The 26,163-nt window shown below is 38.1% G+C and overlaps 1 protein-coding gene across 3 annotated transcripts in view; it reads right to left on the bottom strand.

Moving 5' to 3' along the window:
* The window catches only part of SUPT3H (SPT3 homolog, SAGA and STAGA complex component), a 255,664-nt gene that overhangs the window by 49,684 nt on the left and 179,817 nt on the right, over positions 1–26,163 (bottom strand). For all 3 annotated transcript variants that reach the window (XM_064709906.1, XM_064709907.1, XM_064709908.1), the window contains exons 7-10: positions 6,516–6,591; positions 3,764–3,876; positions 3,048–3,155; positions 2,386–2,574 (exon numbers count right to left, since the gene is read on the bottom strand). In XM_064709906.1, the coding sequence (XP_064565976.1) occupies positions 2,386–2,574; positions 3,048–3,155; positions 3,764–3,876; positions 6,516–6,591 (486 nt within the window). The remainder of the gene's footprint in view (positions 1–2,385; positions 2,575–3,047; positions 3,156–3,763; positions 3,877–6,515; positions 6,592–26,163) is intronic.

Here is a 26,163-nt window from a genome sequence, read left to right as displayed (position 1 = left end):
ACCTACAGTGCATAAAGTATGAAAATAAACCTTTATAAAATGGACCGATTTTTTTTTCCTGAGGATACACATCATTGGTGCCACACACTACATCAGAGAAAAAAAAGCTATTAACAAATCAAAGAGGACTTTTACATGAACTTTGCTTAAGAGACCCAAAGAACACCATGTTAGTCCTTTTAAATCTTTCACCTAGTGCTGCTCTGTGTTGCAATTGCAAAGAGCAGAAAATGTTCAAACTCAAATGAAAGGGTCATATAAGTCGTACTTCAATAACCACAGAAACTATTTTTAAAACATTTCAGGCTCTTATTATGATGTCAAGGGGTGGGGAAAATATTGAACAAACACCTGAAGTGGAAAGCAATCTGACACCAAAATCACCATTGAAGAGTATCAACTTGAAATTTGAAGCTGCAACACATGATGTAAGGGTGTTAGAAGGATACAAAAAAAATTTAATTACCTCAAAGTGACTTTTTTGATTATGGACCCTGAATATGTAAAAATAAGAATTCACTGCTATTGGCAGATTGTATAATAATTTTCCTGGGATTTTAGAAGAAAAAGTTACTCTTTTCTCCTTGCTAGCCAACTTGAAATATTGATTTAGGCTCCACCAAGACACATCTGCTTGCCAGAATTCAGATGATTTATCTAATGATGGCTGCTTGGCAATAAATGACTGAAAATTGTATTAGTGAGTGCACTGAGAATGACAAAAACTTTAATTATACACTGAAGTTTAATATACACACATCCATGGCCCCCTCATACATTCACATCATATACTAATGCTCTCAAACTTGGGATGTTTTTTACAAAATGTTTTATTTTCAAGAGCACTGAGTCCACTGGAGCCTGTGAGTACACAAAGAATTATTCATTATATGATGGCAGATTTTTCTCCTGCTGATTGACATCCATAAAGGGAACATGAAACTCAAATATTTTCTGTTGGACTAGACCTTCATGGCCTAAAAATAGTATTTTTCACCAGGTTAACTTGTTTGCTACATTTATATCCAGTAGATACCTAAGCAAATTAAGTCACTAATGAGAATATTTAATTAAAACTGTGCACTTTTTGGAATATAATTACTTTGAAAGGCATTTAGTCAAATACTAAGAACTTAAACTTTCAGCATCAATAAAATATAATGCATCAAAAACTACAACTCCAGCTAAATTTCTGTTCCTAGGTATTATAATGAAAATCAGCCACAGGAACAAAACATAATAAATTATAATATAAAAAAGGAAGACTAAAAAGCAGAAGTCCTTCCAGGATTCACTAAAAGCTTTCCAACCACTGTATAATAAGGCCAGGAGGAAGCTGAACGCTTCAGAACTATCCACAGCATTGATGACATCAGAAGGAGAAAATACATTTTTTCTACCTTATCACTGTAGAAATCACCAGTTTTACCCTGAAAAGTGAGTATTTTTTTAATAAAACACTTGATAAAATCCCAAGTAGTTTCACTGCTTTTCACCAAAATGAGCACTGCCATCACATTTCTTCAAAACATCCCCAAGTGACCAGCACAAGTTTTTCTCTACAGTTTATTTAATCACATTGATTTCTCTTGTGAGTTTAAGTACATATATCCCTCTCAATACACCTAGACTCTGCAACAACAGACAAGAATTGTAACACATATTGCATACTCTGAATATGAGACATCTCTGTTTTATACAAAGCTAACAAATATTTAGCTTGAATGCAAACAACTGGTATAAAAAAGAAGCAAGTCAGGCGAAGTTGTTAAAAGCAAGGGTGGCAGTCACCTCAGGCTGCTGAGATCAGGAAGATCACAAGCACCTCTTTGCCTATTTTGCTTTTATTTTGGCCCTTAAAACCTGAGCTTGCTGCCCCTGTCAGAGAAGGGGATGATCATCTGTGGTGGTGACAACTGCTGTGCCTGTAGAGGAGCAGGTTATCTTAGAAGCAGCAGTTGTCACCTTGACAAAATTCAGTTTGCAGACATTATTAGAAAAATTTAGCATAATTCTGATAGAAAAAAACACCAATCCACACATTTGGCCGTACAATAGCAATGGCCATCAATATGTGATATAGGTTTAAATTAATATTTAAGACAACACACATTATTTGCTGTGAGGATGGTGAGGCCCTGGCAGAGGCTGCCCAGAGAAGCTGTGGAGATCCATCCCCGGAAGTGTCCAAGGCCAGGCTGGATGGAGCTTGGAGCAACCAGGTCTAGTGGAAGGTGTCCCTGCCCATGGTAGGGGGTGGGAACTGGATCATCTTTAAGGTCCCTTCCAACCCAAACATTCTGTGATTCTGTGATGATTTCCTGAGAATGTTTTGGGGTTTTTTTCTTTTTTATTTTTTTTTCCCTGGGATTGTGCACCAAATACCTTTTTTCTTTTCCTTTGTTTGGATTTGGTGGAGTCCTGTCCAATTCCACCGTTCCCCAAGGCTCCTGAGGGGGTTTTCCCAAGGTGTTGCTGCCCTGCTGATGCTGGTGGGGTGGGTGTAGGGGGTGGTGTGTTCTCAGGGGAGTCAAGACTGGTCTTCACACTCGCAGACTGCCCTAAGAGGTGGGGCTGTAAAAGCAAAATGTCAAACAGCCACAACATAATCAAATCACAAACAAACCTCACCCCATCTATTTCCTTCTCAGATTCCCTGCTGGAAGAGATGCAATACAGAATTTGGTTTTTTCATTCTAGAAGTTACTATGATATCTGTGTATTATTAATGCGTGCAACATAGTACTTAGTGCATTTGCCAGTTTTGAAAACTTTAATCTCCAAATCTGCAACAGAGCCTTGAACACAGAGAGAAGAAATTTTCACCCAAGAAAAAAGGATTTTTATTTGATTATAAAGGCACTACTGAGAATTTAACATTTAGAATTATAATTTAATATCTTTCCATCTAAATCCATAACTTCAAAGTTCATAAACTCCATGACAGAAGTCTGTACCAATATCACATCCAATAATGACAGCTTTGGAAGAAAATACATTTACAAGCAAAACATAAAATGCATTAATATATGAAAAAGCAAGTTTACCTCAGTAGAGTTGTGGTACTGTATGAAGGTGGCAGATATGGCATGACTGAATGGGTCACCAGCTTTGGGAATCATGTCCTGTTTAACCAAAAGGGCCAAGTCCACCAGCTGGAGGGGTAAAACAGGTGGAGTTACTGACATGGTACTAAAATTACATTGTAACAATGGGAGAGTGAGGGTTGTGGGTTGAAGCAGAATATTCTCAATGTTTCTCAGATGAAAATAAAGTTATTCACATATTTCAGCCTAAAGAGCCTTTCTCTTCCACTTCTGTAAATACATGGAGCAATCTATCTACCCAAGAGGGCTCGGCTTGGCACTAAGGTAACATTTTGTTTTCCAGGAAATCCTTCTTTCTAATCCAGTTGTGCAATGGGATTGAATGAGCCTCAGTGCACTGCCAAAGGTCACATAGCAAAGTGTGTGGTTTCAGTTTGGACTTGAAAAAGGTTCGTGCTGGACTCCCCTCTCTCCTGCAGCCATTATAAAACATTTCTGTTTGTGCATGAGATGGATGAACACAGCACAGCACACATCTGTCACACAGCAAACTGAAAGACAGCCTGGATTTTTGAGCTGGTCTCATGGAAGGTGTCCCTGCCCATAGCTGGGGGCTGGAACTGGATGAGCCTTAAGGTCCCTTCCAACCCAAACCACCCCATGACTCCTCCAAGAGTAATTAATTCAGTTTCACTAGAGTTCCATCAGTCCCTTACCTGGGCCACAGTCTCATATGCTAAATATGCTAAAATCTCCATTGCAACTGCATTTGGCTTTATTTCCATACTGCTACAGTCCAGCCAGTCACGGAACTTGGATGCTTTCTTTGCTGTCAAAAGTCAAAACCATAGGGGAAAAAGAAAAGTTAATGATAGATAGGCCAAAATAATCCATTTTTTAGGGTCACAGAAATACTGCAAAACTCTAGCAATTAGTGTGATTTGATTGGCCAAAGAAGGAATTCTCAAAATGGAACCAGTGGGGAAAGACTGCTATTTCATACATTTTGGAGACCCATAAGCACATGGAATAAAGAGAAAAAAACAAGATAATCGATCACACAGGAGATTTCAGAACAAGGAAGGGTCAACCACAGAGAAGCATGGACCAGACAAACTTGCTTTAGAATATATTACTGTAAAATAAATAAAATTATTGCATCACATCTTTGATGAATTAAAAAACACTACAAGAAATCAACACAAATGTGAGTCCAGATAAAATTGACATAATTGTATTAAATATAGCAAAGACACATGAAGGACAGAAGAACTTGGAAGTCCTGGTGTTAACTTTACAGGGCTGAGATGCTCACAAGTGAGCCAAAATTATTTGTACAAGAGTGTTTTGTAAGTGTGCTTCGGATACACATAAATAAGAATAGATATAAAATTAACATTCATTCAAGAACTTCACACTGGTAATGGGTGAGATTGATTCAGAAAAAGGGCAGCAAAATACACAGGATACTGAAATTCAGTATTTGCTTGGAGAGTAAGAGGAAGGATAAAGAAGATCTTGCTTAGGTCAGTGGTGGACAAGATGATCATAGAAATCTGTGGACATAAAGGAGCTACTGAGACAGAGATCTTAATGAGGGCTGTTTGTGAGACAAGACAACCAAAACAAAGTAAATACAAGGTGGAAAAATTATCTGCAGGAACAGGAAACAACTCTTTGAAAAAGAATTTTCAATCAGGGCTAAAAAGCTACAGATAAGTCAGGTGTTAAACAGAAAAAAGGTCAATGGAAGGCAACGTTGCATAATTAACAAAAGGAAAACAAACAAACAAACAAAAATAAAAAGGAAGAAACACGAGAAGTGTGAAGATGATAAAACGATCAAAAAATGTTCCCTAGAATTTAAGTTTGCAATTCTATAGTACTTGATCCTTTGAGGGACCTTTTCTTTTGCCTGTCTTTAAAACTGCAGAAATATCTGGAGCTGTGATTATTTATATATATTTTTTTAGAACAGGTTTCTTGAAGTCCCTTCCAGGTTCATTCTCTTGTGACAGAGAGAATTGGGCTGTAATACAAGCCCAATACAATGGGCTTGTATTACAGCAATACACTTTGTTAAATGTAGTAACACAATCAATTTTTACTGAAATAAACAAGTAAAAAAAGCCTTTGGACAAATATTCTCCATGGCCTTCAGTATGTTCTGTCTAATTGAGCTCATTTTGTGGAATTGAATTTGTGCCCATGTCTCTCTTGGTACTATTTTCTAACCACTGTAATTCTCTTTTTCTTTAATGACATTAAATGTCAGTGAAAAAGAACCATATAGACATGGTCATTTAAAGACACTGTGAAAATAACACCGAGATATTTTTATAGATCACAATCTCTTGGTCAGCAACATTCTATTTTATTTTGAAAATGTAAGATTTTTATTTGTTTTGTCTCCAGATGGCAATTTTGGGGTTTTAAAAATGACTTTATCACAAACCTCTCATTTCCTGAAGTCACCCTAATCTGAAGTATCATTTATTTAATGGTTCACAGATGTGTGATGCCAAATTATAACTAAACATAAAAAACATACTGAATTAGAAAAAGAAATGCTTACAAAACATGTTTTCCTACGTTTGCTGACGTTTGCTGATGGAGAACAGTATCTCAAATGCGTCATTTATTCGCCATAAATGAGACACTTTTTCTTTGAATTTAAAAGGAAGAACAAGATAAGGTCTCCTTTAATGACACCACTGTGCTCAAGTCTGTGTTGTAGGATCATGTGCTGTTTTGTCATGATTTTTACTGGCTCATTCACCTCCTTTTCTCTGACATTTGACCTAAAACCTTAGTCATCACTTAACCACTTCTGTAATGATGTTTTACTACAGGATCAAGCCCATTAATTTACAGCTCATTATAGTTGTGGCCCACAAGTACTTCTAGTAAGTTGGTTTTCAGTGCTAGTAAAGCCCTAATTCTGTCATCATGTTATTAGTGTTGGAATGGCTAATGGTGAATAAATTCCACAGCAGGAGCTTACAGCTTAAAATAGAAAAGACTCTTTAGTGAGTTCTTTGTGTCTCTGCGGATCGGGAAATAAAAGCAAAACTTGCTGCTCTTCTCTAATTTTAGAGGCATTCCAAAAAACCTGCAGCCATGAAACTTTGCTAATGTGCTGACTTTAGCACCACCATGACAGACTTTGGGCAAGTGTGGTTTTAATCCATTAGCTCCTCACCAGTCCTGTCTTTGCAGTCATCCCCACCAGCTCAGTATCTGAGCACATAGAAAGCTTGGTAAATATTCAAATAAAATACTCTGCCTGACGGCCTGAAACTGTGCTAAATTAACTGTTCCCAGGAGTTACACAGACAAAGAATTTAAAGTTTTATTACTGTGGATGAAACAAAAGCGCTTTCAAAAAACATGAGGTTCTGGTGTGCTCACTATTAAATGAAATAATAATCAAACATCTTAATATAGTGCAGCCATTATAATACTTACAAAAACTCAATTGCCGACTTTCACAGAATTCTGCGTACTGGACTGAGTCCATGGCTCGTGTTTGTCTTTCTGCTCTCTGACAAAAGAGTAAAAGTACATGATGTACCTTATTCCAACAGGACTGCATTCCACAACAGAAATTATAGCACCAAAGAGCCCTTGCCACAACCTTGAAGCAACCCTCCCAAATTAAACATGCATTGAACAAGTCAAGATGCAGAAATATAAACCACAGATGGGTTATTAGTCTTGTGAGTTAAATTTCCCAGAGGAGAGTGTCAATTGCTATTTTCAAAACCTGCCTGCACACTGCTCACCCAGCCCAGTGGTGAGGGCTGAGAGGAGAGAGGTACTGAGCACTGCTGCCCTGATCAAGATGCACATTTAAACTGAAGCACGCAAGTATTCTGCCTGTGTGTTTACAGATGACCAGAAAAGTAAAATGTTCTCCTGGACCGAGGCCAACACGTTCTGCACTGAGCAGAACTGAATCTGTGTGATTCTAAATTGTGAAATTAAAAAATTCCATCACAATGATGCTTCAGACAGAGAGGGGCATTGAAGTGTCCCTTCCCACCCTCAATACACAGTAATGTATCTGTTTCTTTTTTTTTCACTCTCAATTTACACTTCAATTTTTATACTTCTGAACATTTCAGGAAAAGAAAGGAAATTAGATTGAATTAGAGCTCGTGGGAGAAAAAATATCTTCAAATGTTTACTACTGCACTTAAGAATGTATTTCACATGGAGTTCAGTGACAAGCAAAAGAATGCATCTCAAAAGAGTCAAGTTACAAAACCAAAAATACTATGCACAACATCCCCTCCACATATACAGGATGCTGTAATTGAATCATGGTTGAAGCAGATCTGAAGTCCATGGTTAGGTCTGAGCAGGTGCTTGAGTTCAGGGGTGATTTTCACAAGGTAAAGATCTGGTCTTCACAAGAGATTAAACCCTTCATGCATCAGAGAGGGGAAGCTTTAGTTAAGATTAAAAAGAAGGATTGTCCCTTTCAGAAGCAGAGAGCTTAGTCCAGTCTCTCAATCCAGCAGATCATTTTAAACAACAAGGAAAGGAATAAAAGTATCTTCCAAAGTAATTCAATTAATAAATTATGACACCTGAGCTATCACTACAAAGTGGTGTCAGGAGGGGTTGATGGCACTGAGACTCTGCTTGTGCAGTGAGCCCAAGAAGCTCAAGAAACCACGAACAAAGAATGAAAAGTACAGGTGTGCTCACACCCAGGACAAAAACACAAGGGAAAAACCACACATAGAGACACGAAATTTCACACTCTGAACAATTTTACATCTGATGAAATCAAAAATCACAGAGTTCTGAGTTCTTCAATCTGATTTAATAGAAGACAATAGGGCTATTGGTAAGCAAGTGTGTATATATATATATGGCTCCATGCTATACAACCTGGCAGCTCCCAAATCAGGGGAAAAAGCAATTAAATAAAATTAGCACTTAAAATTCACAGTTTCTCTCTTTATTCTATGCCTTTTAGGTCACTCTCCTACAACCATCCAATCCTTCACTTATGAGACTGGCTTCACAGTCAACATATTCAGTTTAGCTGTAAACTAAACCCCAAGCTGAATAAAAACCAGGAATACACCTGGATTGTCCTTTCATTTCTTCTCTACCCAGTCAATAATTTCAACTATATTTGAGTCTTTAGTCAACATGGTAGAAATTTTTCTACTCAGGCATTTTCCACTTCTCCTATGCATGGCTCTGGCAAACTGACTACATTTTTAGGAGCTGCCATTTCATATTACTAAAAATTTTCAGTTAATCCATTCCAACAAGATGTTAAGTATAAACTGAGTTTTTATTCCTTTAAAAATAATTTTCACAATCCATGCTGTAACTTCAACCCATTACAGAACTCAACTTTGCCCCTGAATTAATTCAGCTATACTTTTGAAAACAGAAGAAATCACAGAGATAATCTAATCTGAACTTCTGCATAGCACAGGACACTTCTCACATAATATATCCTACAAACAGCAGTCCTAGAATTCTTCATGTAATTTACTTTATGCTTTATAAAAGCCTCTAATTTGGGGTTTAATTTTTCACATATTTAAGAGATATCTTCTTTAATTAATTTTAAAAGCTAGGTTTTTTGCAATGTCGTTTAAATTCTGTAATCCTTTTTTTTCCTGTTGCCACCTACATGTTAAACCATTGGCTATTACCCTTCACATCCAGCCCTCTCAGGGATTTAAAACCCCTTGAAACAATAATGAAGGCATGGAAAAACAAAATCATATGACATGGTAATGTGAGGAATTATTCTTTAAAGTCCTACCTGAGATGATAAAAAAACCCCAACATGTAGAAATTTGGCAAGGATACTTTAACTTTCACAGGCATCCCATAATGTAATATGGAAACAGCAAAACCAGATTAATCCCAAAAGCAGTTATGTCAAATTAAATGATTCAGCAATGGCTACTCTCAGCAAATAGACCTCAATGCTCTGAAAAAGCAGACTGTCAAAGGCTACAGGTTTCATTATAAGTATTACAAATTTCTTTTTAAGTGAAGAATCTCAAAGTTTTGTTAAAAGAAAGGTGCTGCTGAGGGATTTTTCCAACAGGAACGTCATTTCTCTCTACAAATTGTATACAGTAGTTGTCTAAACACTGGATTTAATGATGTTCGTATATATTAATTAAATACTTTCAATTGCTTTCTCTCTGTAAAAATATTTTTATTTAGCAAAATTACTTTCATATATGTGAAATAAAATTCTTTTCTTCCTTCAATTCTCTCTTTAAAATAATTCTTTCTTAAAGGTGGATTCCAGTATGATGCTCTAAATCGCCACCAAATAAAATCGTGTTTGTCATAAATAACTAGACTTTACTTTTTTTCCTAATTCACTTTAACAAAAGAACCCTCACATGATGTCATGGAACCTCCCAGTTTGCAGGATAAAGACAGACATTCTTTCAGTCCTCCCAGTTTTAGAATGGTCTCTAAATGACCATCAAATTCAGCAGAAATGAACAGATGAGTGGCACAGCTGGGTCATCTTTTAGGAAACACCAACCCAAAGACAAGATCTTTTTCCTCTTCATTTCTCAAGACCACAAGCAGTATTTTATTTTTTTTCTCCTATATCATCCCTGCTTCGAAAAATTAAGCAGATACGACAAACGGCAGCAATGACACTGCTCAGCTGGTTTATCAAAAGAATTAACAATAGATAGTTTTAACTCCCTCTCTAGTAGTACTAGTCACTCTAAGCAGTTAAGAGGCTGAGTTATGTGCTGTACTGCAGAGTTAAAATACTTTGCATGCTTTCCTTGGAACATGCTGAAGGATGCAGGAGATAGGACCTGGCACAGTAAACGTCTGCTTAGTCTTCCAAAAATGTGGTGCATTATATCTTTCTTTCAGCATAAAGAACTAAAAAGGGAAAGGAAAGAAAAAGGTAAAGAGTTGCACTTTGTCACCTACCATCCAGGATGAAAAATAATCTTATTTTTATTCCGTTTTGAAGCTTTCACACTTGACATACAAAGCTCTTTGTGTGGGGGGAAGAAGGCAGAAGGCCAAATGTTAACATGCTCACCGACTGCTCTGTGTTTGGAGGAATTGTGCCCAGGAGCTGCTAAACTGGAACATTTGAAAAACATATGTGGCACGGCTGGACACCCCTGTGCTTGGCAGCAGTGTTGGGAGGAAGATGCTGGCTTCCCAAACCCTCACACACTCATCTTGTGGAGTGATTCCTATTTCCCTCTGCTTAAGAACTCTCATTGTGGCCCAATCACGGTTCCAAAGGAGCCAGGTCGCTACCCCAGGGAAAACCAAAGCTGCCCTGTAATGCGCGGGGGCGTGAACGGCCCTGGAATCCGGCTATCTGGTGAGGGGCGAAGGCCAGGGCCCCTGCGCATCAGAAAACAGCCCCCCTCGGCGTCTTTGGCCTCGGGCTGAGCTGGGTGATAGCTCGGAGCAGCGCGGTGAGAGACGAATTAGGAGGCGACCACTTGCTGGGGGTAAACTGTCGGTTTATTACAGAAGAACCAACAAGGAGGGGAAACACCCAGCAAATGGCCCCGAACAAGGGGCAGGAGAGGGTTTTAAGGGAAAAGGGGGGAAGAAGGCAGGGAAACCCGGCTATCCAATAGAAATACATATTTGGAGGTAGGAAACATAACTGATATACTAAAGTAACCAACTGTTATAAATCATAGGAGGGGCTCCGGGGCTACAGCCAACCATACCTCCCAGAGAAAAGAAAATTCTCGAAACCTGGGAGGAGAAAAAGAGTGATTGACTGACCCCAAGGAGGAAACAACTTTCACTTTATAAGAGAAACCAAGGGAGGAGCAGTTTCATTTCCATAGCAACCTAACTGGCAGGGTAGCAGCAGGAAGTAATACAGAAAATGGGGGGAGCAAACTAACGAACTTAAGAACACACCACAGCACTGTAAGGGCTGATATTGCCAGAATAGAATGGTAAATATTTTTTTATTATTATTATTTGGACTGGAGAATAACAGGGCACTGTGTGCTGTGCCTGACAGCTCTGGGGTGGGAGGACAAAAACTGCAGGGTGGTCAAGGCCTGGACTGTTGTAGGGCAATGGAGATGCTCCAAGGGTTGGAGCCCCTCTGCTCTGGGGCCAGGCTGGGAGAGCTGGGGGTGCTCAGCCTGGAGAAGAGAAGGATCCAGGGAGACCTTAGAGCCCTCTCCAGTACCTAAAGGGGCTCCAAGAGAGCTGGAGAATGACTTGGGACAAGGGATGGAGTCACAGGACAAGGGGGAATGGTTCACACTGACACAGGGAAGGGTTAGATGGGATATTGGGAAGGAATTCATCCCTGTGAGGGTGGGGAGGCCCTGGCACAGGGTGCCCAGAGAAGCTGTGGCTGCCCCATCCTTGGAAGTATCAAAGGCCAGGTAGAGCAGCCTGGGAAGAGGTCCCTGGCCATGGCAGGAGGTTGGAATGAGATGATATTTTAAGGCCTCTTCCAACCCAAACCATTCTGTGATTCTGTGAAAAATTACCTAGATTAAAAAAAAAAAAAAGAACAAAACCAAACCAAACCAAAAAAACAACCAAAAAACCCCAAAAAACGCAAACCCAAAACCTGAAAAAACAAGCAAAAGGTAGCTCAACATTGAAGTATTTAAGAAATATGCTGAAAACACATTTTTAGTCTTCTGAATTTTGACATTATCTGAGGATTATCACTGTCTGAAGGCTTCTGTTACATAGAGGAAAAAGGGCATTTACTTTTCTGAGAATCCCTTGAATTGGTAAGTAAAGAATAAAAAAGGGAGGTTAAAGAGTAAGCATTTTTGAAGTCTAAGCTTTCTCAGAGTTTTATACAGAAAATACAAATGTCCTTTGGGGAAAGATCAATAGGTGTTGTAATGTAATACTTGATTTGGCTACAAAGTACACACATCCAGGGGTTTTTTACCCATCTCTTACAGAACATATCATACATTCTGTAGCAGCCATTAAACTGAACAAGTCTGCATAGCAACTTAGGGGCTTTGGTTTCATAAAGTCTTTGAGTGCCCATGTGATTAGAACAATGTTCCCAATATTAGAAGAAAAGATTAGGTGTTTTTCTGGTAGACCAAGCTGATCTCAATTTTAATGCATTTTTACAATAAAAATAGCTTTGCTTTTTTTCTTCACAGTATTACTAGTAAAATTCCCTACAATAAACAGAGTTTAAGAACTTAAAACCTTAAAATTCTTAAATTTTACAGAGATTTTAAGGATCTACAACTGTAAATGACAAGAAGAAAAGGGTGAATTAATAAATATTAAATATTAATTGAAATATACTTTTAAATTATAATCTTCCTTATAGAATTTCTGTCCAGAGACAAAATATGGAATTTACTTGAAGAACTGAAGACCTAATTAGTCATCGAAAGTCTTTTTATTGTAAAAAAGACATTAGACTCATTCAGTGAGTAACTTAATCCTGAACTCAGTGTTTAAAATGTGGAAAAGAATGACATCTATGAATTTGTCTGAAGTCCATCAGCTGTGGCCATCAGCAATGGAGCCCAAGGGATGCTGGATTAGCTCTACTCTGCACAGCTCAGGCATCCTCAGAAAGCCAAATGAATCCACCTGTGATGAGTGAGGGGTGAGCACCACCAGCACCAATAAGGAAACAACTTCCATTTGAGGGCCAAGCAAGGGCCAAGAGTAAAGAATGACTCAGTAAATTCAGTTCCTGCTCTGATCTCCAAGCAATTCAAGAATAAACAAGGGCAACTTTATGCCCAGCTAAAAGTTAACTCCATTCATCTCCCTGGAACTATGGAACACGTAATCCAGCAAAGTATCTGCAAATAAGTGGGGGGAAGGGAGCTGGCAGGACTGTTTAAGATTATGTAAAAATTTCAAGGGAATTATGAAGAAAGAAAGCAAATGAAATTGCGCAGACAATAACAAAATGAATGGATTCATTCCCAGCAGTCATGATCTCATTGCTTAAGGAATAAATAAAACTGACCTCCTGATAGGGACTCACTGCCCCTATAATACTCTCCCCTTGAACATACGCAAAATCTACACATACAGTATTTATTTGAACCAGTTCCATATCATATCCAAATTCCTTGTCTAAATTTATTAGTGATAGTCTGAAATGTGGGGCAGGAACCTGGAAACAAAACATTTCCATTTCATGGAATACCTTTGATTTCTACAGAAAAATATTTTTTTCTGCTATAATATGCATCATCATGAATTTTGTAAAACTATGTGTTAAATTTATGGCTATCTTCTGTCAGTGCTTTCCAAAAAACATAAAATAATTTTGGATAAACTATGCTACCAAATGAAAAAAGTTATGTGGGAGATATTGATATATTAATATATCAAGACTACTGACTTCCCTCACTTTTCTGGTTGAGGACATTGTAGCACTTTCCTGTGGTTTCCATCTGGCTGTACATCAAAAACTTCACATACCATCTTAATATGAGGATACCTTTATATCTTCTGGATAGCATTCCTCTGAAACCTTACCCTGCCTCTGTATCCATTCATGAATGAGGTTCATATAAAGCACCTCACCAGTAAATCTTGCAGTCACCAAAACAGGGATCGCTGCAAGGCGCTGGAGACACAGACAGCAGAGCAGCCTCTTTTGCATCTTGAACTTTAATTGTTTTGTCTTAATGGCAGCCAAAATCAGCCATCACATTCTATTTTTTTAATATTTCCTTTAGCTGACACACTGTTTGGAGTTGTGGCCAGAAACTCAAGGAGTGCCTTTGCCCCAAGGCTATTTATGGGGCAAAATACAGGCAAAACACACCTCACACACTTCCTCACCATCCTGGGTGTGGGAGAGATCTGTGAGATCCAGTCCTGCTCTTACAGATCCAAATGGAATGGCAGGAGGTGAAGGGGGTTATTTCAGCACCAAGTTAACCTGGCAATCAATCCTAGACATACTCACTTCAAGTGAAACTCAATTCTCAGAAATATTCTATCTGTTCACCCAGCTACAACATAGCCAGAATTACCCAATTTAGAGCCACGACTTGTTCAGAAACACATTCAGTAAAGTTTGTAAACTGAGCAGTAGGGAAGTTTGGGAACAGCTGGGGACCAGCCCTCTCTCCCTCACTGGCTTTAACTGGTAAATGCAAATCAAAGAATAAACCCAGTTTAAAAAAAAATGCATGGCAAAACTCTACCCTGTTAATAGCCACCATCAATACATCTTTCTAAAAAGACTTCTGATTGTTTCACTAATGTTACATTAGAAATGAAAGGAAGTCTTTAAGAGAATTTTCTCACACCCTTTAAGTTGAAAAGGAAGTGAACCCAAGGTACATATTAGTAAGAAGCATTTGTGATGAAATTCATTGTCCTCTAAGGTTAACTCTGTTAATCAGGTCTGTTGACAGAGACTGTGAAATGCCCTCCTGAAACTTCACTTTAAAAAGAGGATCATAAGAAGATTAAGGAAAATTTTGACTGGAAGAAAGAGGAATAAGTTTCAGACCATATGAAATATACATATCCTTTTTGAATAATCTTATTTTTAATAATTATAATTCTGTCTTTTCCCTTGGTCTTAATAAAATAGACTTGTATTCATTCCCAGCTGAACAACCAGTTCTCACAGTGCCTGCCTTTCTTTTGTCATCCTTCACAAGAATAATTGTAATTATTCTTGTGCAGGAGATTCACAAGCAATATAATGCTACAGGCATATCCATGCAGGCATGGTTGGCAGGTGATGCTCTTTCAGAGAATGAAAAAGGTTTATAATTAATGGGGTTTTTTTTTTGAGTTAGGTTGCTTCTTCAATTTTTTTTTAAAGACTAATTTCCAAAATAATAGCAAAATATACACACACAAAAAGACACAAAGTTTTTGCTATATTTATAAGTAATTTGGTGTGCAGTACAGCAATCCACTTGTTAAGGCAAGATTGGGTCCTACAACTTAGAGGTGAAGTCCTGCTTCTATAGTGTCCCCTACATTTAACATCAATATCTGTAGGGTGCCACCCTACAAACACCTCCCCAATTTAAGGTTGCACGTAGAATACATGAATAAACAGTTTAGCTCAGTTTTTTCCATGACAAGTCCAAGTCTATCAACATTTATAATGAAATTGTGTAAGTGTATTCATGAATGTCTGAGAGGAAAACATGAAAATTAATTAATTAAACTTAAAACACATGGTACTAAATACTCATAGATGTTCTCTCCTTGGCATATGACTGGAGAATGCAAAATTACTCGGATTTATTTTGTGTGGTAGAGTCTGCTGTAACCAGAGAACAATACAGAGTGGTACTCCAAAATGTATTGCTTCCTTAACACCAGAAGCACAGAGACATTTTTCAACTTGTGGTATTTACACCACTGACTCTAATTCTGTGGTTGGGGCTTGAGTCCTTTGGAAAAGCCTTTCTAATTTGATAATTGAAAGACATGGAACTCCAGATAAAAATCACATCACGAAATTCAGGGAATAAGTGAGTCATACACTGAGCTAAAGAGGAAATGCTTCCCTTAGAAAAACAGTGACCAGGAGGAATTGCTTGAGATGTGCATGTCTCCAATAAAAGGAGGATGTGGACTTGCTGGAACAGTTCCAGAGGAAGAGATGAAGATGCTCAGAGGGCTGGAGCACATTTCCTATGGAGCCAGGCTGGGAGAGATGGGGGCATCCAGTCTGGAGAAGAGAAGGCTCCAGGGAGAGCCTCTTCAGAGTCTAAAGGGGATCCAAGAGAGCTGGAGAGGGACTTGGGACAAGGGATGGAGGGACAGGACGAGGGGGAATGGCTTCCTACAGACAGAGTTAAGGGTAAGATGGGATATTAGCATGGAATTCTTTCCTGTGAGAGTGGTGAGGCAACTGTCAGAGGCTGTGCAGAGAAGCTGTGGCTGCCCCATCCATGGAAGTGTCCAAGACCAGGCTGGATGGGACTTGGAGTAACCTGGGATAGTGGAAGGCGTCTCTGCCATAGCAGGAGGTTGGAAATGGAAGATCTTTGTGATTCTGTGATTTCTCAAAGCAATTTATAACAGAGAAATGTCTCAGCTCTACTGGATGAAACTGGCTGCTCTTTGAACAGCCTTTTGAACAGTCCACACTTCCTGACATAAAAGAGAACCAGACTCAAAATTCAGAACTCCTTCCTGGGTTCTGCTACTAATTTGACATCCAAGCATGGCTGAGTGCAAATGAAGGCTGAATTAATAATATTTAAGGCTCATTTCAAAGATGACATTTTATTTGATTGATCATAAAGTAGCACAAAGCTTGTGTGTGGTGATGCCACGATGCACCATAGCTGTGTGTTCCCATCTTGCACAGGCTGGGGGAGAAAAAAAGCACAGTCAAACCTCACAATGTGCCAGGTATGATGAGTAAGGAAAGGAGACACTAAAAATTGCTGTCTGAAGTGATGCACTTTGAACAAAAGCATTATGCTCTTTTTGCTTTTAATTGGGGCTCCCATCACTGAGAACAGAACTTGATCCGACATGAATATTTCCTTTGTCAATAGTTAATTGAAATATTGAATATTGTTATTTTTTTAACTATGCAGAAAATTCTATGCTGCTATTCATTATTGTTGCTTAATTTCTTTAAATACAAATTTGTCTTCATAGTAGCCTTATGAGAATTATCTCCACTATATACATGAGAAATAAAATCATAATAACATCATTTTCCCAAAGGCAGTTTGTTTAATTGGCAAATGCTTCTTTTTTTCACCCTACTTTCTCTTTTCTCTTTCTAATGTTAGAGAGAAAAAAGGAAAATATGAAGATTCTGGGGTTTAACAACATGATTTGGCATTTGGAGTTAGCTAATTTAAACCATCAGCTAATTTGACTAATTTGGAACAATCTATTTAGTTAGTCTCTTATACCGTGCCCATTGATAAATATACCACAAGATTATTAAGCATTTACATAAAACCAAAGAAACATATGCTCTCATTAATTCAAAACAATCCCCACCATCCAAAGCTACTAGAGGAGTTCTCTTATTAAACATCCTTGTTCCCTTCTTTGGAAAATAACCAGAAAAACTAAAAGAAAAAAAAAATAATGCATGTAACTTTCACAGCAATACCTAAACCCGTTACATTCCATTTTGCATCAGAAGCAGAACTGAAGCCTTTCAATGAAGCTTTACTGACATATTATTTAAAAGCAGAAAATTCAAGATTTTAATTAGTGAACACAGATTTTGTTAGTTTGGCTAAGATTGGAAGATGAAAGTCAAAGTAAAACTCACTGACTGGAGAAAAAATACACAAGTGTAGGCTGATATTCTGTAACACAAATAGTAAAGTAGCAAACACAGTTTTTTAATAGTGATCTCCCAATGAATTTTCTCTTAAATAATCTCACCCATTTCATGGCAAAACAAACCAAAAAGTTGTTTGGGGAACCTCATTGAAGGCATCCCAACTCACCTTTGAGAGAATAAATGGTTCTGCATATCCTGGACTCTTGCTCTGCCCCCCCAGCATCACTTCCTACTACAGACCCTTCATGCATTTATTAAAATGAGGTACCATGACAATAGTTTTGATGCAAATCTCTTTTTTTTAAAGTTCTGAGGTGAGGGGAAGGAGAGCAAAGAGCATCTGCTGTATATGGGTTCATTACCATTAGCTTCACTGATAGTTTATCCTGTTTCCTAATGAAAGCAAAAAACCCCCACCGTGTCTCTATTAAAAAGCCATCAGATTTGGTATCCTGGTGACACTTTAAAGAGCACATTATGTGGGCAAACAAAATAAACATTTACCCTGGCAAATGGAAGTGAATTTGGGTTTTGACATACTTGGCAGGAAGGTAGAATTATATTCATGTCAAGTATGCAGAAAAACTAATATAATATTTAAATATTTGCTTAAGTAATATAGAATTTAAACCAATGTTACATTAGAAGTAACATTTTTGTGAAATATTTTAAAGTTTTTTAGCATTGCACATGCCATGAAAATAATACTTTCAGCTGAAATTTCAGCCTTCTGCAGCCTTTGTTACACACTCCCTTCACTTGTAAGGCGGGAAAGAGTCCTTGTCTTCCACTGACAAGTTTTTATTTATATTTCCAAGACAAAGGCAGTTCTTGTGCTGATGGCATAAACTGATAATGAATCTATGCAGCTTTCCAAAGAAACAACCCTGGAGAATCTGAATTTTACAAATATTGATATAATGAGCTAATGTTAACACCACCTCAGCTCAACCCTACAGCAGACTTCGACTGTTCCATACATGTGTGTGATTATTTTAAACATCCCTTAGTTTGCAACAAGACTTGATTCAGTGAAGACAGATCTTCATATCCCTCAGAAATGCCAATGATCTCTGAAATTCTCAAATACACTCAATAACGTAGCACTAACTAATAAATTGAGCTTGCTATGGGATGCTTGTTTTAGTTCCAAAAGTAAGGATTTTGATGTACTGTCTAAATATACAACTACTGGACTTTCCTTTTTCTAAATCTGAATTCATATTAGCTGCACATACCCACAAAAACTTTTACCAATGCATCACAACTATAATTATGAAATTTCAGGTAGAATATTCTGATTTACTAAGAGTATTTAAAAATATTTATTTATGATTCTGCAGTTTATTCTATTCCTGTCATTTATTCCATCTATGACTCCATAATTTAAGAAAAAGCTTTGCCTAATTTTACCACATTTGGAGGCACAAGCATAATTAAAAAATATCTTGAAATATTTTTAAATTGCCATAATATTATAAAACTCAGAGCAACAGCCCCAGTCTTCAGTGTAGTTGCACACTGTAGAATTACATAAATTTAAATCACTTTAAAATTATTCATTTAAATGAAAACTGATTTGTAAATTTAATTATGAGCTATTAAACTAACTGCTGGGATTTTCAGTTTTCCTAAATCAGCACAGTCCCTCGGAGCCCCATCATAGGAGTGAAGTCACAGCTTTATTTCTAATCATCAATTAAAAGTGTCATAAAGACTATTCAGACTGTCAGAAAAAAAAAAGGAAATTTGGGGAATTTTAGTTTTCTTCTTTCTAATTTGCAGTGTCTGATACACATTTTTATGCTGCATTAATAATGGCTCTTGAATATAATATTCATTCAATCAGTCTGTTACAGAAATAAACATCAGGACACAATTCCCTGCACACATTCTTAAAATTGCTTACAGCGAAAAGAATCCCTTCCAAAGGAGTTAGCACCTTTCACTTCAGCATGCAAAATATTTAGTCAATTCCAGAAGGGGAAAAGAGATCCCATATAGAAAGAATTCTTCTTTTTTATTTTTTGGTTCTACTTTAATGCTACAGTTGGCTTTTTAAAAGTAGAAAGCTTTGAAATCAAGAACTTTGCAAGAGTTCCTCCTCAAAAAAGCCCTGGCTTTAATTCCTCTTCAAAATCAGCTATATAAATATTAAATATATGCAACAGTTAAGATTGATATTTCCATTGATGGTCACTGAAAGCTTTGTAAATTTAATGTGAAAACGAAAATTATTTAGTTTTTGAGATGTCAAAACCTGTTCACATTTCTAGGGGTTTCTGACATCTATTTAGATTTTTCCTGGATATCTGAGCTAACTGAAATGGAGGATTAGGGAGTTTTAGGGGAGGTGGAGAGGTTCCAAAGTGAATCAAAGATCTATGAAAAAAAGAAAAAATTAAATAGCAACATAGCCCTACTCAGAAGAACGCAAAACTGTTTTCAGTTCAAAATATTACAATTAAAAATTAAACATCATAAGGATGTAAAGAACAGTATCTTTAATACCAAGATTCTGAGGCACAGCTTGGAAGGTTGAAGTGTATTTAGAATTAAAGGTGTAGCAACACAAACAGCCATGGTCTGGCATCAATTACTTGACTGTGCTGTTAGAAGCTCCTATAGACTCTCATACTATCACACATCCTGGAGAAAAATTACTCTTCAATGGTGGAATCTTGAATTTCTCATGGTTTCTGAATTTTTCTGACTTTTTTTAGTCAAGTTTAGCGTCTCTCAAACATGCCAATGCCTCTGCAGCATTTTTGTCTCTTCTTTTAAAATACAGATCAGGGTACCAGGGCTGGCAAGGCACGAGAGCCATCTCACCAATGCATTCCTCTAAATTCTGGAAGCGGAAACCAGATCTCCAACCTTGAGGTATGTCAAGAGTTAACTCCCCTTTAAAGAAGAGTGTGATTAGTAGCTGGAAATCTGCCTGACTTCAGTACATCTGAGGATGCCATTACAATTTTCAGATATAAAATAATTGGCTGATGATACGAGCTGACAGCTAATACATCTACAATAAACACAAAAAAAAGTTATTTCCAAGCGGATGTAGGGAACGTGTTCCGTTTCCAGACTGTTTGATATGGTCTGTGTAAGGAGTGAGGGCTCAATACCAGATGCTGGATGTTCTACAAGCTTTTTCTGCAGATGTCTGCAGCCTGAGAAATTCAACAGTGCTTTGAATAACACCCCCAGTAAAAGCATCTTCTTGTCAGAGTCGCTGTATGATATAGGATATGGATCCCACACAAGTGGATGAACTGATTTTAAATAATACCATCTGACAATGGGGGAGAAAAAACTCTCAGTAGGTCTGACAAAGTCCTGGAAATGGCTGTTAGCCTTGGGAAATAAAATCCAGCCCCCTGACAGAGACTACCCGTCCTTCTTTTGTTTGATCAAATGGAAACCCAAACTTAATGATTGCTTCCGAAGTGCCGGAGGCAAAGTTTCAACAGCACTTAAACACTGCTACCAAGGAGTCCCTGTCCCTGCCCCTCACATGTGCCACTCAAAAGCAGAGTGTGGAAAAGATGTTAAGGAATTATCTGAGAATAAAATACATGCATCGGTGTAATTTTTGTATGACCACTTTGCACTGCTTTCTTGCCACTGCTCTTGTAGAAATGTCTTATAGCACACCAGGAGTGCAGCACGCACAATACAGACACCAGAGAAGATTTTGTGTTCTTCCTCATGCCAAAGAAATTCCAAAAGCCTGCCACTACCTGCATAAAAAAGTTAAAAGAGCTATCTCTGAACACATAAAACCACACATTCAACTGTGGCCCCGTACTTCACCAAGATCTTACTGAATTCACATGAAATATTATCTAAAATTTCATCTCTGTCCAAATTCAGTATTTTTGCTAGTGACAGTATATTATGGTCTTGCACTCCATGAAAATTTAGGTCTCGTTGTAGATGTGCTTTGTCAAGCCAAAGAGGCAGCAGTGGCTAATTTTTGTCAAGGTTTAAAGTTATTTTAATGCAAATCCCAGATTATTAAAAGGCCCAAATGCTGATCACAAGAATGTCTGTAAGAATAAACTCTGCATATGCACTCCATGAGGACTTTATGTAAGATAACTACCTGAAAATGAGATCTGCTACTGTTTTTCCTGATTATACAAATTAAAATAGCCTTTTCTGACCCATTTAATGAAAGTGTATACCTGACTAGGTATCTTCAATTTTTACAAAGATGGGAGAGCAGAAAGAAAGAAGAGAGAAGACAAAATTTAAAGTTTGAGGGGCCAAAGACCCAAATGGAATAATGCTCCCTTTATCAAGTGCATAAACTATGGCAGCATATTACCTGTGCTGTTCTGTAGGAATGTTGTGGGTCCTTTTTCTGGTGGATTGGGAGAGGATGCATCTCCAATTTTGCAACATGCAGAGCTTAATTTTATTTTACCATTTCAACAGACACTTAGGAAGCTTAAATCTTGCTGCTCCTGGTTCCTTTGCTGCACCAGATGTGTGAAGCTCTCCCCAAGTGCAATTTTGCACAGCAGCCAGATCATATTCTTACGGAAGAATACAGCAAGCAACATTATAGATAAAATAAACCACAGCGACCGAGACAAAATGAAAGACAGAAAACACTGTTCCTTATGTACATAAAACATCTATTCCAGGAAATACCAGCAGCTACAGATTACAGAAAGTGCAGAAGCTGGAAAGTCCAATTATATGCTACCTAGATTTTTAAACAGTTCTTAGAAATCTGAGATGGTTTGTCATCTATTCTCTTTAAAAAAGCTCTTCTATTTCCAACCCACCGGCCATTTTAATATATGAAAGGGAAACTTCAGTGCAGGATCACAGGATGGTAGAATAATTTAATCCAGAAAATTTTTGGGCCTTTCAGAGATCTCTAGTTTGACTCTGCTCAAAAAAGGTCCAATTAGATCAAGTGGCTCAGCACCTTGACCAGCCAAGTTTGAGGTACCTCCAAAGATGGAGACTTCCTCATCCTCTCTGACCAACCAGTTCCAATCTTTGATCAGAGCAATTTTTATCCCATTAGGTATCAGTTCAAGTTCTGTCCTTTACCATGCACATCCAAGCAGGGTCTGGCTCCATCTCCTCCTGTCTTTAGCTGGAAACAGCAATGAAATTTGCCTTTTGCCTCCCCTTTTTCAGGCTGAGAAGCTTTTGTCTCTCAGTCTTTCATCATATGTACCCCCTATATTTCTATTTCTTGGTGACCCTCTGCTTCAGTATTTCAAAGTCCTGCTTGTACTTGGCAGCACAAAATAGGCCACAGATTCCAGATGTGGTCTCACAAGTGCCAGATCACGGGGAATCATTGTTTCCCTGACCTGCTGGTAACCTCTGCTGACACAGCCCAGCACGTGGCTGCCCCACACGCCGCACCCTTGCATGGGGTTACAGCATCCACATTTACTATTGCTGACCTTCGTGTCAGCCTATTTCTCCAGCCTGTCAACAAGGTCCTTGTGAATGCCAGGCCTGCTTTCCACACATTTCACTGCTCTGGATCGTGACTCAGTATTTATTTGCCATGCCATGAATTACTGCTTTTATTTAGTTTATAAGATCCAGCAGCTAATCATGTCTGAGTTGAATGCATAAAGAGAATCACAGAATTACAGAATAGTCTGCATTGAAAGGGACCTTAAAAGATCTGTGGTTCCAAACCCCTGCCATGGGCAGGGACACCTTCCACTATCCCAGGCTGCTCAGAGCCCCATGCAACCTGGCCTTGGACACTTCCAGGGATAGGGATGACTTCTCTGAAACACCTGCGCCAGTGTTTCACCACCCTCACAGTAAAGAATTTTCTTTCTCATATCTAAACTTATTTCACCTCTGTCAGTTTGTGCTTCAAGAAAATGCAGTACAAGGGGAGGCAACTACTCTGGTTCTGAAACGTCCTGTGCTTACTTTAGTTCCTTCCTGTTAATTTATATAGAAAATTGATGAAAGTAAAATCCCATTAACCTGCATACCTTCTATTCTTCATTGAACTTGCGTTCGTATTCTTACTCTCAATACTAAAATCACATCCCCTGTGAAAAAATCTGCCAGAGGGTCCTATCCTAGGGATAGTCTGTCAGGTTACAAGTGCAGCTTGTAGTTACAAGTCCTACCAGAATGAGCTTTAAAACAAAACAAAATGCTGGTAATTCTCATTCCCTAGGAAACTATGTGGATCTCAATCCCTAGGAAACTATTGGATTACCTTAATGACCTTCACCTTAGCAACAGACCCTTTGACTTTCCTCATGATATCTGAACTTGAGTGTGAATATAAGTGGGAAAGTTTAGCCCCTTGTTGTTTTGCAAATGTGAAAAAAAATGACAACATTTGACCATAGTAACTGGGTAATAGGTAATCAAACCTTGTGAAATGCTGGATTTTGGTCTGGAATTCACTGAAAGGAAGATGACAATATGGAGATAGAGACTATTGGGTGAATCAAGTGATTCTCAATTTTTTGCTTAAATGCCTGTGGTTCATTAAATCCTCTCTGACTTCAATGAAATAGTAACATTCACAAAATCCTATGTGAAAGAAATCAAATACTATGGACAACATAGCCCAGGAACCAGCAAACTGACCTCTTTATTTCTGAGGAGAAAAACTGCACTAGTCTTGGCTAATCCTGTGGTCAGATTGAAAAACAAAAAAAATAAAATGCCAAACTAAAATTAAAAGCAGAAAAAGAAGAATTAAATATACAAAAGGAGAGACAGAACAAATCTCTGTTTTGCCCAAGTTCCAGCAGTAGCAAGGTATGATCAGTATAATACAAAACTAGCTTATGATAATTATTTTCTTCAACAGCCATACAGCACCCAGTGATCTGTGGCTCAAGTACTTCTTTAACCAAATGGCACATCTTTGTATTCAATAACCCTCTATGGATTACTCCCCCCTTTAAGTGGTGCAATTCAATAGATCTGAGCTCATTTTGGCTATATTTAGTTGGAGTCCAGCCTGAAAACTACTTCCAATGCTCCTCTGTACTGTCTGTGTGCTGCAGACTGGCTGGAGAGGCTCTGATGACACACAGTTTGCTCAGTCTGCTGTAAGAGGGCAAATTCCAGTGAGAAAGAAAAGGATTCTCAGTTATTTTCTGGGAGGTATTTGCAGGGTAAATCCATGGGCATGATTCAAAGCAGGTTTTACTTCCTGGCTGGAGTTTAATACTGGGAAAGACACCGCTAATCCCTCAGTGGATATACAGGGTAAGGAAAGGGAAAAAGGCTTCTCTGCTCTACCTGTGATGTCTAGAAATAGCAGACAAATGAACCTTCACATAAATGAGCCTGGCACAGCCTTAGGCCAAGGCTCTTGCATCAGCCTCCTATGGATGAAGCAGAAAAACTCCTTTGCTTTATATTGGCTTGTGAGTGTTCTCTATCCTCTGTTACACCTCAGACCCTTCTTTCCTGCAGCAGATGAAACAGAAGAATACCCTCAACTCCCTCTATTTCATGCCATAGAGAGCCTTCCTCTATTGTATTCATTTGTTAGAAGGTATTAATTTCTTCCACAGACAGATTTTTGTGATTGGAAACTTTAAATGGAAGGAAAGAGAAATTCAGGGGTGTCCTGAGCTTGGTCACACAGTGGCTGACAACCAAAGGTGGTCCTGCCTATGGAGTTTTTCCAGATGGGAGTGAGAGGAGCAAGTGTTTGTGAAGATTTCTGCCAAAAATACAGGGTCTCTGTGCTGAGATTTCAGTCTCACTCTTCACAACAGCGTCAGAAAATCTCTTCCTTGCAACAAATAGGAATCTTACAGAATTATACTGTGTCTGAAATTCTTATATAATTTTAACTTGTGTTACAACTCCATGGGCTTCTGAGTTTTGTGAATCCTGTGCAAAATAGCTCAAAAATGGTTTTATGTAAGTGATGAGTTCTTTCTGAAAAACTTGAGAGGACAGAACTGTTCTCAGTGTAGACCTGGTTGACATCTTACCATAAGAAATTAACAGTTGTTGTTTCCTCTTCATTTAGAAAAAACCTCAATATTAGGCTTATTAGTGGAACTTAAAACACAGTAATTTGCTACATAAAGGTTCAAAGATGGGAAAAAATAACTTCCACTCTAAATTATCTGAGTTACAGCCGGTCTTGTAGACAAGATTTGCATTATTGCACCGCTAAACAACCTCAAAAATACAAATCGCTATTAGCACAAATTTAATTACTTTAAATTACAACAGGAGTTTCAATAACCCCCTACCAATGGGACCTTTGTCAGACTTCAGCATCAATCCTTGCTCCCAATTCTCCAAAGTTTACATAAAAAATAACTCTGTTGTGAGTACCAATACAGGGTGATTAGCAGAGCTAAGCAACATGTTAAACATGTTAAAATACACTCAGAAGAAGAATGCTTTGTTAGTCTTGTATTTGGCTTGTAATCAAATGCTCCATGGAAATACTGTTTATAAGCATATGTGTCTACATCTAATCACAGATATAAATAATATATATATATATAAAGTTTCCTTCCAAAATTTGAGACATAGTCATTTGGGTGTCAAAACTACAACAGCCCCAAATCTTCCCCAGAGAAAGCAAACAGTGGCAAAAAAACACTCAAAGAACTAAAAGACAGAAAAGCAAATAACACCTTGTCCTCTCAGCAAAGCTGCCTAGATTTGCAGTATGAGCAACATTCACTAAAATGCTCTAAAACCCCCAGACTGAAGATCCAAACAACCAGGCTATGTAACCATAGCAAGCAACCCCAATGTGAGAAAAAGCCAATAATGTTAGATTTAGCAGTGGAAAAAGCTGATTGATACTGGCTGTGACAAGAAATCTTTCCCACT

The sequence above is a fragment of the Zonotrichia leucophrys genome, chromosome 3 (assembly GCF_028769735.1).
Source record: "Zonotrichia leucophrys gambelii isolate GWCS_2022_RI chromosome 3, RI_Zleu_2.0, whole genome shotgun sequence".
Classification (NCBI taxonomy): Eukaryota; Metazoa; Chordata; class Aves; order Passeriformes; family Passerellidae; genus Zonotrichia; species Zonotrichia leucophrys.
This window is presented reverse-complemented; position numbering and strand designations above follow the sequence as displayed.